General features: G+C 46.0%; 1 protein-coding gene across 1 annotated transcript in view; it reads right to left on the reverse strand.

The window, feature by feature from the left end:
• Positions 1 to 14,524, reverse strand: part of DNAJC11 (DnaJ heat shock protein family (Hsp40) member C11) — a 75,854-nt gene that overhangs the window by 45,284 nt on the left and 16,046 nt on the right. The window contains exon 2 of the mRNA XM_038747189.1: positions 2,726 to 2,855. Coding sequence (XP_038603117.1) covers positions 2,726 to 2,855 — 130 coding nt within the window. The remainder of the gene's footprint in view (positions 1 to 2,725; positions 2,856 to 14,524) is intronic.

The raw sequence follows: 14,524 nt of genomic DNA on the forward strand, positions 1-14,524 counted from the left end.
GCCTGGGTTTGGCTTAATATACCAAACCACAGCATTAAGGAGGCACAGAGCACATTTCAGGGGAGAGTTTGTGGGCGGCCTAGAATTATGAAAGGAAAAATGACTTACTGAACCAGATTTTCCCAAACCTGAAATCGGTTCCCGGTTGTAAGTGGGCTCCATTGACAACTTGGATATACCTTCGTGGCCAGAGAGCAGGAAGCTTCCCACGAGGATTTAAACCCGAGGATTAGATAAGGTACTAGGGAAATCCCACCCCTAATGACCGGTCTTTAACCAGAGCCCTAGTGGGATCTGTTCAATTTCCTCAGTCAGTCAACGGTATTTATTGAGCGCTTACGGGGTGAATCCCTAGCACTCACTTTGAAAATCATTTTGAAAGCCAGTAAGTCAGAGCCCCTACTTAGACTGTGAGCCCCATGTGGGAAAGGGACCGTGTCCGACCCGATCGATCTCGGCACTTAGAACGGTGTACGACACATAGTAAGCGCTTAACAGTACTAATAATAATAATGACGAGAATGAAGGCTCCCGTGGCAGCAGCAGAGCATAGAGGATAGGATTAAGACTGTAAGCCCCCCGTGGGAGAACCTGATCACCCTGTAACCTCCCCAGCGCTTAGAACAGTGCTTTGCACATAGTAAGCGCTTAATAAATGCCATTATTATTATTTCATCCTTTTACATCCTTTTATATTATTATTATTATAGAGCACAGGCCAGGGAGCCAAAAGGTCATGGGTTCTAATCCTGGCCCCGCCGCTTGTCTGCTGTGTCACCTTGGGCACGCCACTTCATCTCTCTGTGCCTCAGTTACTTCATCTGTAAAATGGGGCTTGAGACCGTGAATCCCATATGGGACAGGGACCATGTCCCACCTAATCTGCTTGTATCCACCCTAGCACTCAGTACAGTGGATGGCACGTAGTAAGCGCTTAACAAATACCACAGTTATTAGTCTTATGATTAATTACTACTAAGTTTACGGTTGTGACACGACCACAGAAAGAGTCTGTTTCCAACTTGGTTTTGATGAATTCAAAGAGTTTGACTATAGTGCACTTTGGGCCAAGGGAGTGGGCTCCAGAGATAATCCAGATTTCCATTTCGCTGGCAACGACCGGCCACGACCTTTCCTCCAGGCCTTCAGCTACTCCCAGAGGCTTCCCGTACATTTTGGGAGCCCAATTAAGAGAGATGCAAATGATTTTGGCCACGTTAAATCTAATTGGGGTGGGGGTGAGGAAAGAAACGCTGACCGGTCGGAACAGGGAGCCACACTTTCTCCCTCTAATCTCAGGGATTTAATAAGGAATCCTTTATACGTTATCTCTCTTTCTTTCTTCTCCCTTTAGGCTAAACTGCTGGCCGGCAAGTTGCTGCTGCAGCAGTTCTCCAGGAGCGAGGCGGGTTATTTTCCTAACTCTTTTATGTTTCACCTACTCCTCCTCAAATCTCCAAAAGGCTGCTCGCAAACTGTATCAATAATTCACACAACTGTAAAATGAATCCAGCCACCCAGATAACAAGAACATAATCAGAGGGAAGTGGCTGCCATCAAATCCCTGAAATCGCTGGACTTGGAACATCCGCCTCAGCCTGGAGAGCGCCAGCTGATAAGATTTCATTGTCTTGGATAGGCCAATCTATCTCCCACCCTGCTCTGAACTTGTGCTGGTCACTGAGACCTCATTTTAAGGCAAAACTGTGAACTAAGATACAAGATAAGCTTTTATTTGCGCACTGAAAAACGCTTCATTTCCGAGAATAACCCATTTTGGAATTTTCAGCCTGGCTAATTTTAGGAAAACGCCTCTCCCGATGCACTGAACGGCTCCTGGCATGAATTACGGCCAATTCATTCGAGAGGGCTACATCCTCGTTCTGACTAAATACATCAACATATGTCAACTCTACACAACAAACGCTTGCTGCCGGGACTGGTGTATGAGGGTCAGAGTTGGCTAGTTGGATTTCCTCTCCGGGTTCTTGAGCTGTAATTTTGACCCCAGTGGGCTGACTGAGTGTGCTCCGTGGAACAAAGTAGTTTGAGCTGCGTTCCGGGGTTTCTTCTTAACCAAGGTGATCCTCAATCACTTCGTTTGTAGGGGAGATGGTGGGACGCCCCCTGGTCCAAACCCTTTGGCTCTGGGGTTCCCCTTGGAAGGAAACAGTGGAACCCAACTCGAAAGCATAATAATAACAATAATAACTGCGGTATTTGTTAAACACTTACTCTGTGCCAGGCACCGTTCTAAGTCTGGGGTAGATACAAGATTATCGGGTTGGGCACAATCCCTGTCCCACATTGGACTCACAGTCTTAATCCCCATTTTGCAGATGAGGGAACTGAGGTTCGGAGAAGTGACTTGTCCAAAGGAACACAGAAGACACGTGGCAGAGCAGACAGGTGGCAGAGCCAGCATTAGAACCCAGGTCCACGCTCTATCCACTGGGCCAGGCTGCTTCTCAAATTCATAAACTCCCCTTCCCCGCTCCCCCAAGATTCCCAACACGATCTCCTGCTCGGTCCTCTCTTACTGGACCGGTAATGATTTCCAAAGCCAGAGACTGCTTTTTTTTCCCCCCAAGTCAGTCGGTAATAAGTGCGAAACTAGCCATCACCTTGAAACAGCACAGAGGACTCTCTTTCTCTAGACTCCCTAATTCAGGAATTATAAAAGACTGCTGGGGCAGGTTCGACAAAAACCGAGCCCTCAACTGACCTTCATAAGCCTGGTGAACAAGGTTAAACAGCTGCTCGGCTTGCGATTTGAGCTCGGGGTCTCGGTGCTTGTCTGGATGGTACAGCATGCACAGCCTGCGGTAGGCAGCTTTGAGCTCTTCGGGAGAGGCCTGCGAGAAGAAAAGAAATTCAATTAGAGGACGATCAATGCTATTTAAACATTATCATCATCAGGATCAGTCCTGAAATGGGAAACTGTCAGCCACACTCCAGCACATTTAGCTCTTCTAAATACAGACTATAATGAAGTTATGCTTTATTACTTTAATAAGGCTTTTTGCACAGGTTAATAAAGTGATCAATTATGTACATCAATAGCAATTGCATTTTGATGGGATACAAGGTTACCAGGTGGGGGAAAAGGAAGGGAAGCTTGGGTCTCGGCACGGGCTCGAGCTTGAATGGAAAACAGCCAGAGACATTGGCTCCTTCTGTAGGGAAGCAGCATGGTTTAGTGGATAGAGCAGGGGCTTGGGAGTCAGAAAGGCCTGGGTCCTAATCTGGGCTCCGACACTTGTCTACGGTGTGCCCTTGGGCAAGTCACTTCACTGTGTCTCAATTCCCTCACCTGTAAAATGGGGAGACTGTGAGCCCCATATGGGACATGGACTGAACCCACCCTGATTAGCCTGTATCTACCCCAGTGCTTAGAAAAGTGCTTGGCACCCAGTAAGTAAGTGCTTAACAAATACAATTATCATCGTCATCATCATTATTCTGTAGCTAAGTTATTGGAAGTAAATCAAACCTGGATGCCCAGACAGAGGCTGCGTGGCATGAAGAGAGGATATACCCATTCGGGCTGAAGTGCCGTGCACTGAAGTTCAAGTTTTAGCACAAGGACACGGTTCCATTTCCACATTCAAACGTCCAAGACAGATACTACAAAACCCGACATTTCCACTTCTGTATCCCCCAAGGAGTGGCTCCCCCTTCTTCGTCCCAGACTGCTCTTCACTCTGTGGAGGGGAAGCGTCATCGCAATCACCATTTTTCTTCTGGTCACTATGATGCACCCCATAAAACAGGCAAGAACGTTTTTCCCCGGTCTGTGGTGAAGGCGGCAGGCCACCCCTTGGCAGAGCACACATTCGCTCCCCTTCAATTCCAACAGGGCTTGAAGGTTAAATAAATTAAGGAACTATTTCCAACCAAGAAGAAGGATGGAACATTTTGTGAAGTGAGACCCAAAGACAAGAGGAAAAATGGTTTGGGGATGAGCCTTTCACGCTGTGGGAGAGCCGGTGGGGGGAGAGGGGCGGCGTGGCCAGGGAAGAGCAGGAAAGGAGGTAGATCAGAAACTCTCCTCTCGCTGCCCCACAGAAAACAGGAGATGCTCCCAAATTAGAATTACTGTAAACACAGGAAGCCTACAGCATCTATCTTGCCAGCCTCTCCTGCTTCTCTGCAACACTGCTTACACGTGAGCACACGTTTGGACTCTCTGTGGTCTGTCACAGGTGCTGTAGCCGCACCCCAAGAAAACCGGCCTGACTCGAGTCTGCGCTGCTGGCATTTGGGAACAGCTTCGCATTACCCAGGACCAAAATGGTAAGAACAGAAGTGTATTTTTGGGTCGCTGACAACCTGCCAGAGGAGGCAGGATGTCAGTATCTTGGGCTACAGGACAGGATCTGGCGCTGGATCTGGGCCCTGGCTGTACTCTGGAACCACCAGTGTCTGGACAAGAGTCCAGAAGAAGAAAAACCCTCAAGGCCAAAAATGTATTTCAAGGGGAAAAGGGGATAAAACTCGAAACTGTTGCATTTTCCCTTAATTTCTAATGAACCTTAACCTCTTCCAAGGAGTGTCTTCTGGAAACCATTTATTTCACAGGTGCCAGGACTGAAAGTTTTTCCCATTCAAAGACAATTGGAAATAAAAAAGCCATTTTATTGCATTTTGAAAATCAAGATGGAGTGATGGTAAACTTTCTAGGACTTGGTTGTCCTAAAACAAGGCCAGCGGGTTCAAGGATGTGATATCAGTGAGTTCAAGAAGGGTCTGGATAAATTCAAGGAAGATGGCCATAACGGGTTAGTAAGCCGAAAATAATGAAAATTAGAAGGTGTGTACAAATGGTACTTTAGTGCTTACTATGTGCCAGGGAGCACTGTGTGCTGAGCACAGGGGTAGATAAACGTTAATCAGGTTGGACACACTCCATGTTCCACATTGGGGCTCACAGTCTTAACCCCCATTTTACAGATGAGGTAACTGAGGCACAGAAATTAAGGAGTTTACCCAAGGTCATACAGCTGACAAGTGGCAGACCTGGGATTAGAACCCAAGTCCTTTGCCTCCCAGGGCCTGTGCTCCTTCCACTTGGCCAAGCAGCTTCTATGTCAGGGATCAATATCAAGGAAGGTAGTGATCACGGTATTTCCAAGTATCTTGTTGCTTTTGATGGAGACAGAATTCTGGACTAGATGATTTATTCATCACCTACGTTTATGGCTACTCTCCGGCTCTTTGAGCTATTACTCTTGTCAATTTATGTCTGCTTGCCTTCCTGATTTCAACTGAAGGTCCGAAGAGGACAGGGATCACATCTTAAACTTCTGCATGCTCCCCAAGTGCATAAAACAGAGCTCCGCACAGCAGACAAAGATGCCCAACAGCCACAATAACAGATAACCACGATAAACCCAGGGCCGGTTTCAGTGTGGCATTTCTCCTGTTTTCAAATCAGAGAGGCAGAGAGGGTCTTCTCTTCAAAACCTTATTCTTCCTCTTCTCAACCCTCACCACCTTGGTGTCACCCATTTTTTATTTTCCAACAACTTCCGATCCGTCACCCACTTGGCCATTTTTACCCCAGTGCTATTTCTCCGACCTACTCATTTCCCTCCATTTGCACAACCCTGTCCTAGTAAAACTCCCATCCCTTCAACCCTGGGTTAGTGCGACAGCCTCCGTGCTAGCCTCGGCCTGCTGCAGTCTCTCTTCAATGCTGCAGCATGAATCATCTCTCATGGGCACCAACTGGATCACATCACTCCACTCCTCAAAACCACCGAACTGAAAGACCCTCACCAATCACCGAGTAGTATTTAATTAGCCCCTACTGCGTGCAGGGTCCTCTACTAAGCACTTGAAGGGAAGTATTCATTCATTCATTCAATCGAAGAGAAGCAGCGTGGCTTAGTGGCAAGAGCACAGGCTTGGGGGGGTCACAGGAGGTGAGTTCTAATCCCGGCTCTGCCACTCATCTGCTGTGTAACCTTGGGCAATCCACTTCACTTACCTCATCTGTGAAATGGGGATTAAGACGGTGAGCCCCACGTGGGATTACCTAATTACCTTGCATCTACCCCAGTGCTTAGAACAGTGCTTGGCACATAGTAAGCGCTTAACAAATACCATAATTATTAATTATTATCATTGACGCCTGTGTGCAAAACGCTATACTAAGCGCTTGGGAGAGTACAATATAGCAACAGACACATTCCTGCCCACAAGCAGCTCTCAATCTAGAGGGGGAAACAGATATTAATATAAATAATCGATCGATAAATAAGTTACAGATATATACAGATATGTGCTGTGGGGATGGGAGGGAGGACGAATGAAGGAGCAAGTAAGATCACTGCAGAAGGGAGTGGGAGAAGAAGAGAGAAGAGGTTAGTCAGGGAAGGCTCCTTGAAGGAACTGTGCCTTCATTAAGGTTTTGAAGTCGGGGAGAGCAATTATCTGTCTGATATGAGGAGGGAGAACAGAAACAAGATTCTGCCCCAGCCTTGAAGAACCTTGCATTCAATGGGAGAGACTAGGCTCCCCTCCAGACTGTAAGCTCACTGTGGGAAGGGTACATGTCTACCAGTTTTGTTATACTGTACTCTCCCACGCGCTTGGTACAGTGCTTCCCGCACAGTAAACACTCAATAAATATGATCTGTTGACGGGAGAGACGAAGTTGTAAATGAAAAAAAGGATCCAAATGGATTCACTAGCTTTCACTAATGGGGAGACAGGCATACAACTATTTACGAATTGAGCAATTAAATACATTGCCCGTACAATGCACGTACGTACTGCTATAAGTGCTTGGGAGGGTGTAAATACACATGTGAGTGCTACAAGTGGCTGACGTGACTTGGGCTTGGGGAGTTAATTGTGGAGGGCTTTTAAATCAATCAATCAATCGTATTTACTGAGCGCTTACTGTGTGCAGAGCACTGTACTAAGCGCTTGGGAAGTACAAAGTGAGAAGCAGCTGGGCTTAGTGGATAGAACATGGGCCTGGGAGATAGAGGAGCTGGGTTCTAATCCCAGCTCTGTCACTAGTCTGTTATTCGACCCAAGACAAGCCCTTTAACTTCTTTGTGCCTCAGTTACCTCATCTGTAAAATGGGGACCGAGACTGTGAGCCCCATGTGGGGCATGGACTGCATCCAACCTGATTAGCTTACTTAATACAGTGCCTGGCACATAGTTAAGTGCTTAACAATACCACAAAAAAAATGAAAAGGGGGGCTGGCTGTGGTCTGTCGGATTGTTTTCCGCCACCTTACTTTCTGGCATGTTCCCAGGCTCATTGCTTCACACTAAGCAGGTGACAACAAAAAGTCAGTTCTTGAACGCCTCACGTTTTCACCATGCATTTTTGGGAAACACACTGTTGTGGGAATAGGGTCCAGACTATACGATTCTGTCTAAATACTGCGTGATGCAGTGCCTGAAGATAAGGTTTTTTTGTGATATTTCTTAAGTGCTTACTATGTCAAACACTATCCTAAGTGCTGGGGTAGATACAAGTTAACTAGATTCGACAAAGTCCCTGTCCCTCCTGGGGCTCACAGTCTAAGCAGGAGGGAGAATGGGAGAACTGAGGCACGGAGAAGTGAAGTCAGCCAGCAAGCAACTGACAGAGCCGGGGCCAGACCCAAGGTATTAGTAGACTCAGGCTCGCGCTCGTTTCCCGATGCCATGCCTGTTTTGACCACGTCCACAGCACTGGCCAAGGCAGGGGCTTTTCAGGGTGACTGCACCGTGAGGTTCCCTGGGACCACAAATCCCATAGTATTGCACAACTGACTATTGTTGATGGTGATGCTGGTGGTTTAGGGACCTCTGTTCAAAATTTTCCAGAGAATGGGCTAGAGATGAAGAAAAAGCACTTAACGGAGCGGGGCAGAGAGCACATGGCCATACTTTCTCTGAAATTCACTTTCATCCAGGACTTTGGAGCAATACTGAAGGGGCAGCCTAACAAGTCCTTTCACCTCTTCCTCTGCCGCATGTGTTCCATCTGTTTTCTATCTCAACTTCCTAGAAGGCTCCTCCCTTTCTTAACACAGAGAGTTAAGTGCCTCTTGGGGTGCTAAATGATCACATAAATAATAATAATTTTGGTATTCCTTAAGGGTTTACTATGTTTCAAGCACTATGTTAAATAACTGGCTTCTGTTCCGAGCTTACTATGTGTCAAACACTATACTAAGCACTGGGGTAGATGGAAGATAATCAGGTCCCACAAGGGGCTCACCATCGAAACATAAGGGAGAACGGGTAATGAACTCCCACTTTGCAGACGAGGGAACTGAGGCACAGAGAAGCCAAGTGACTTGAATAGGTCACACAACAGATAAGAGGCGGAATCGGGATTAGAACCCAGGTCCTCGGACTTCCAGGCATGTGCTCTTTCCAGCAGGCTGTGCTGCTTCTCATATATGTAGAAAAAAACAATGTAACGATTATGATTGGCAAATAATAGATCCATTTCCAAGACACCATTTGCCAATTTGATCACTGAACTATGACTAGAGAGTTGGACAGAATTTCTTACTCCTTTTGCACATTTTGTGACATTTCCTCTCCTGCCCCAAACACTGACAGAAGGAAGAGGGGATAAAACTTCTCTAGCTAAAATGAGCTCTCTCAGAGTTATCTCCTCCTGATTGCTGAAATTAAACTAGATGGGAAGGGAGTGGAATATGCAGTTCTGCAAAACCTCCTTTAATCAAATTAATAAATTGCTTAATGTGTTACTGGTTAGGTAATGGACATGAGCAGCTTATTTTTTCATAAATATCATGTTCAATACAATGTAAGATTGGGCCTTGCATCATATCTGAATAGCAGCAGTCACTGGCTCAATATTTCATGAAGGATAACCTCTCTCACCCCCATAAAAACTGACATTTCAAGGTGTAACGAAACAAAAAAAGGCACTAATAATGGTATTTTAAGGAAACTCTTATTTCTAAACTCTAGACAAAAATGAAAGGGTGCACCATTTCCTATTCTGGGATTGAAAAGTTTCATTATACCCCTACCTGGTTACATTTTCCCAGGAAAGTAAATTCATTATAAATTAAGCTTTTTTGTACTTTTTAAGTCTCAGTGAATGGGCCCTCTGAGTCAGAGCTGTAAAGTTTTGAGGCCTGCCACCATTCTAAAATTAGGTGCTAAGCCAGTTAATCACATTTATTGAGTGCTTACTATGCACAGAGCACTACACTAAGCCATTGGGAGCGCTCAATGCAACGGAATAGGCAGGCCCGTTCCATACCCACAATGAGTTTACAATCTAAGCTAATGAAGGAGACAGGCAGACAGATCAGCTTATTTATAAAAAGAGGGAGGAGGAAGAATAAGGATATACAAGCAAATAAAGCACAATATATCATAATGACAGCTGGATAAATAATGGACTATTTAACTGACTATATATGTGTCAAAGGGTGGATGTGACAAAGAGTGCTTGGGATTAATCAGATTCCCTTTCCAGACTGTAATGGCATTTATTGAGTGCTTACTGTGTGCAGAGCGCTGTACTAAATACTTGGGAGGGTACAAAACAACAGAATTGGCAGACACATTCCCTACCCACAAGGACTTTACGGTCTAGACGGGGAAAAAGATAGTAAAATAAACGATGGCCCGTGTACACAAGTGCTGTGGAGGTGACGGTGGGGTGGGTATCAAGAGCTTAAAGGGTTCAAATCTAGGTGCATAGGTGATGCAGAATGGAGAGGGAGTAGGGGAAATGAGGGCTTAGCCAGGGAAGGCCTCTTGGAGATGTGACTTGAACAAGGCTTTGAAGGAAAGGAGAATGATGATGTACTATTTATGAAGGGGGAGAAAGTTCCAAGCCAGAGGAAGGACATGGGCAAGGGGCTGGCAGAGAGATAGTAGAGATCGGGGTACAGTGTGTAGCAAAAAGTAAGCACTCGAGAAATACCACAGATTAACTGATTGGTCAGAGAAGGTTTCTTGGAGTTTTAGGAAGTCTTTCAAGATGTGGAGAGCTGCAGTCTGGTGGATTGAAAAGAGAAGCGGGTTCCTGGTAGGGGGAATGATGTGAGTGAGAATTGGAGATGGGAGAGTCAAGAATGAGGGACAGTAATTAGATGGGTTTGGGAAGGGTAAGGAGTGTGAGCTGGTGAATTGGGGTGGTGGTGGAGAGAGTCAATCTGGAAGATGGAGAAAGCAGACTTGGGCGAGCCTTGAAGCCAACGGGCAGGAGTTTGTGTTTGTCGGAAAGGAAAATTATTAGCCACTGGAGACTTTGGACGATCGGGGATATCCAAACCGTGCAATGTGAGCCCACTGTTGGGTAGGGACTGTCTCTATATGTTGCCAACTTGTACTTCACAAGCGCTTAGTACAGTGCTCTGCATACAGTAAGCGCTCAATAAATACGATTGATTGATTGATTGTAAAATGATGATCGGCAAGCTCATTTTGGGCAGGGGCCGTGTTTCCCAACTCCGATGTATTATGCTCTCCCAAGTGCTTAGTACCGTGTTCTGCACACAGTAAATCAGCAATACCACTGACTGACTGACAGAGGACAGAGGTTGGCAGGCCAGTGTGGAGGCTGATAGTGTCATCTATCTAATTGTGGCACAGTGAGACCCTGAACAAGAGTGGTGACCCTGGTTGGAGAGGAAGGGGGTAGATCTAGGAAATGTTGTGGAGGAAGAACAGGAAGGATTTAGCAGTAACATCCCTGCTACCTTCAAACTACTAGACCATTGCCAGAGTTACTAACTTGCTCCCCAACTGAAGCACCTGGAGAAGTATTCTGGACACGGGATCTGTCTGAGCAGCATGGCATAGTGCACAGAGCTCGGGCCTGGGAGTCGGAAGGTCGTGGGTTCTAATCCTGGCTCCGCCACGTGTCTGCTGTGTGAGCTTGGGCAAGTCACTTCACTTCCTTCTAGACTGTGAGCCCACTATTGGGTAGGGACTGTCTCTATATGTTGCCAACTTGTACTTCCCAGGTGCTTAGTACAGTGCTCTGCACATAGTAAGCGCTCAATAAATACGATTGATTGATTGATTGTTTCTCTGTGCCTCACTCACCTCATCTGTAAAACGGGGAATGAGACTGTGAGCCCCATCTGGGACAAGGGACTGTGTCCAACCCAATTCGCTTGTATTCACCCCAGCTCATAATACAGTGCCCGGCACACACCAAGAGCTGGAGGGCCAGCCTCCCACAACTGCGTGGCTGAGTGAATGAGTGTCTAGTATGAGAGCTGAAGGCAAAGAATAGTAATCAATCAATCAATGGTATTTACTGAGCACTTCCTATATGCAGAACAGGACTCCTTTATCTTTCCACCCAAACCCTGTCCCCCATCTGATTTTCCCATCACTGTAGATGGCACCACCATCCTTTCTGCCTCACAAGCTGGTAACCTTGGCGTTATCCTTGACTCCTTTCATTCAGCCCAGATGTTCAATCCATCACTAACTAAATCCTGCCGGTGTGACCTTCACATCTCTAAAATCTGTCCTTTCCTCTCCATTCAAATGCTACCACGTTAATCCAATCACTTATCCTATCCTGCCTGGATTACTGCTTCATCCTCCTCGCTGACCTCCCAGCCTCCTGCCTCTCCCCACTCCAGTCCATACTTCACCCTGCTGCTCAGATCATTTTTCTACAAAAACATTCAGGCCATGCTTCCCCACTCACGAACCTTCAGGGGTTTCCCATCCACCTCCACATCAAACAGAAACTCCTCACCATTGGCTTGAAAGCACTCAATCACCTTACACCGTCCTACCTCACCACTCTCCTACTACAACCCATCCTGCACTTTCCTCCTCGAATGTTACCTTTTCACTGTATCTCAGTCTCACCTTTCTCACCTTCGACCACTCACCCACGTCCTGCCTCTGGCCTCTCCCTTCTCATATCCGACCGACAATACTCCCCTGCTGTCAAAGCCTTACTGAAGGCACATCTCCTTCTCACTAAGCCCTCTTGTCCTCTTCTCCCACTCCCTTCAGCTTCACTCTTGCACTTGTAAGCACTTGCAAGAGGACAATTCAATAGAATTAGCAAAACCTCACTTGGCTCCGTCTTTCCTTTTTTTAAAAAATGGTATCTGTTAAGCACGTGCTATGTGCCAGGCACTGCATTAAGCGCTGGGGTAGACAATCTAATCAGGTTGGACACAGTCACTCTCCCATATGGGGTGCACAGTCTTCACCCCCATTTTACAGATGAGGTAACAGATACGGAGAAGTTATGTGACTGACCCAAGGTCACACACCAGACAGATGGTGGAGCTGCAATTAGAATCCAGGTCCTTCTGACTCTCAGGCCCGCGCTCTATCTGCTAGGCCAAGATGCTGATTTTCCATTCAAAGCTTGTTGGTCCAAGTCAGCTTGACTACTGTGGAATCTCTCTCACAGAAAAGCATCAGGGCACTAGCTGAAAAGGTGGCTAGCTTGTCTTTGCCTTTTCCTCCAAATTAACCTCCCACTAGTTTAACTATGACCTGTCAAACTGTCTTGTTGGGGCAAAATACCGTGTCTCCAAAGACCATCTGAGAGATATTTAGAAACGGTGTCTTGGTGATTGTGTGTCTTCTGGAGTTGTGCTATGTGAGGTTTCTCCTGGGACAACTTGCTTTAAAGCCGTTAGAGCTTAAATTATGTTCAGAAGAAATCTGAACAATAATGTTGAACATTTATGTTCATAAAAGGGAGGACCCAGTGTTAAGTTTTAGTGTTTAAAAGCCTGTAATTCTGAGCTAGACTTTCACGTCAGGCTCTTCACGATTGCATTTTAAAAATTACGCCTCAAAATCGCATTCTATTGGCTACTGGGAAGTTTGCCTAATTACTACAACTGTAGATTCATCACTGTCCATATGTTCTGTACTAATCTGATTTTTAAAACTGCATCAGCTAATAAAAAACAATAATTTTTGGTGACACTTTAGTGTTCCTGCAGCATTTTAATGGGGTGGGGGGGTAAGGGGAAGAACAGATTTGGTAGCTAATGAACATCAAGGCAGGATGGCAGCTCTCTGTGCTGACTAAGAACTCTGCTTTGTGACCGGAAAGGTGGTTAAATGTTATTGGATCCTGTTGGGAGATATTGAATCGCGTAAAAGGCTGAGCCCTTTGGAAGGCGGCAGAGGACGTACTTGTCAAAAGAAGGTGCAACCGAGTTGGGCTTTGCTCCAATCTCCATTTTAGGTAAGGACATGGCCGGAAATAACAACTTAAAGAAATTCCTTCACTTGCTATCCCTTCACTATCAGCATGGCACGGGTGGAGTGCTGCCCTTTCCTCATTCACTGATACTTCCTTGTTCCTCCCTGTCAGTGGGAATATATTCTGGTTGTCTTGGAAATCCCAAATGACCAAACCCAGGAGGCTCAACTCCAAACAGACAGGAACATCAATCGTACTTATTGAGCGCTTACTATGTGCAGAGCACTGTACTAAGCGCTTGGGAAGTACAAATTGGCAACATATAGAGACAGTCCCTACCCAACAGTGGGCTCACAGTCTAAAAGGGGGAGACAGAGAACAAAACCAAACATACAAACAAAATAAAATAAATAGAATAGATATGTACATCAGTCTCAAGTTTCATCCCTACAGTCAAGGTCACTGGGGTGCTGGCTAAAATCACCGAGGTGGCCCTAAAGGTAGGACTTGGGTTCATTTGATCTGGTGGTTTGTTATTTTTTTTCCTTTTCTGGGAAGTTTTTATCAGGCCTTAGATCCTAAAATAACCCCGAGAACAAACTTCCCTGCATTTGAGGCAAATTTTCAGTTCTCTTCCCTTAAATAATCATTCAGACACTAATCCCTAGCCGTCATGAGTGGTTGGCTGCATGACAGGGGCTTACACTTGCCAACAATGATGCTGGTACAAGCAAGTTCCCAAACAATCCGCTCCCCGGGACTGCAGATGCATCAGGGGAAGATGAGAAGTAGTGGGGCTTAGTGGCTATAGCACAGGCCTGGGAGAAGGACCTGGGTTCTAATCCGAGCTCCGCCCAAGCACTTAGTACAGTGCTCTGCACACAGTAAGCGCTCAATAAATACGATTGATTGATTGACTGCTGTGTGTGACTTTGGGCAAGTCACTTAACTTGAGTTAAGTCAGCCCACTGTTGGGTAGGGACTGTCTCTATATGTTGCCAACTTGTACTTCCCAATTGCTTAGTACAGTGCTCTGCACACAGTAAGCGCTCAATAAACACTTTTGATTGATTGATTAACTTAAGACTGTGAGTCCCTTGTGGGACTATGTCCAACCTGATTAGGTTGTATCTACCCCAGCGCTTAGTACAGTGCTTGTCACACAGGGACCGGTTAACAAATACTATATATTTTAAAAAAAAAAGATAATCGCAGGCTGCCAAATAGGAAGAGGATAAGGATGGCAATGGATGAACCCATCTTCTCCCTTCTGGAAGAGATACCAGAGTCTGAGGGTGTGGCTACGTAGCCCAATAACTCATTTTTGGGTTCAGCTAACCACTTGCTGGGCCCTTCTGTCTAGGCAACCAA

The sequence above is a fragment of the Tachyglossus aculeatus genome, chromosome 5 (genome assembly GCF_015852505.1).
Source record: "Tachyglossus aculeatus isolate mTacAcu1 chromosome 5, mTacAcu1.pri, whole genome shotgun sequence".
Lineage (NCBI taxonomy): Eukaryota > Metazoa > Chordata > Mammalia > Monotremata > Tachyglossidae > Tachyglossus > Tachyglossus aculeatus.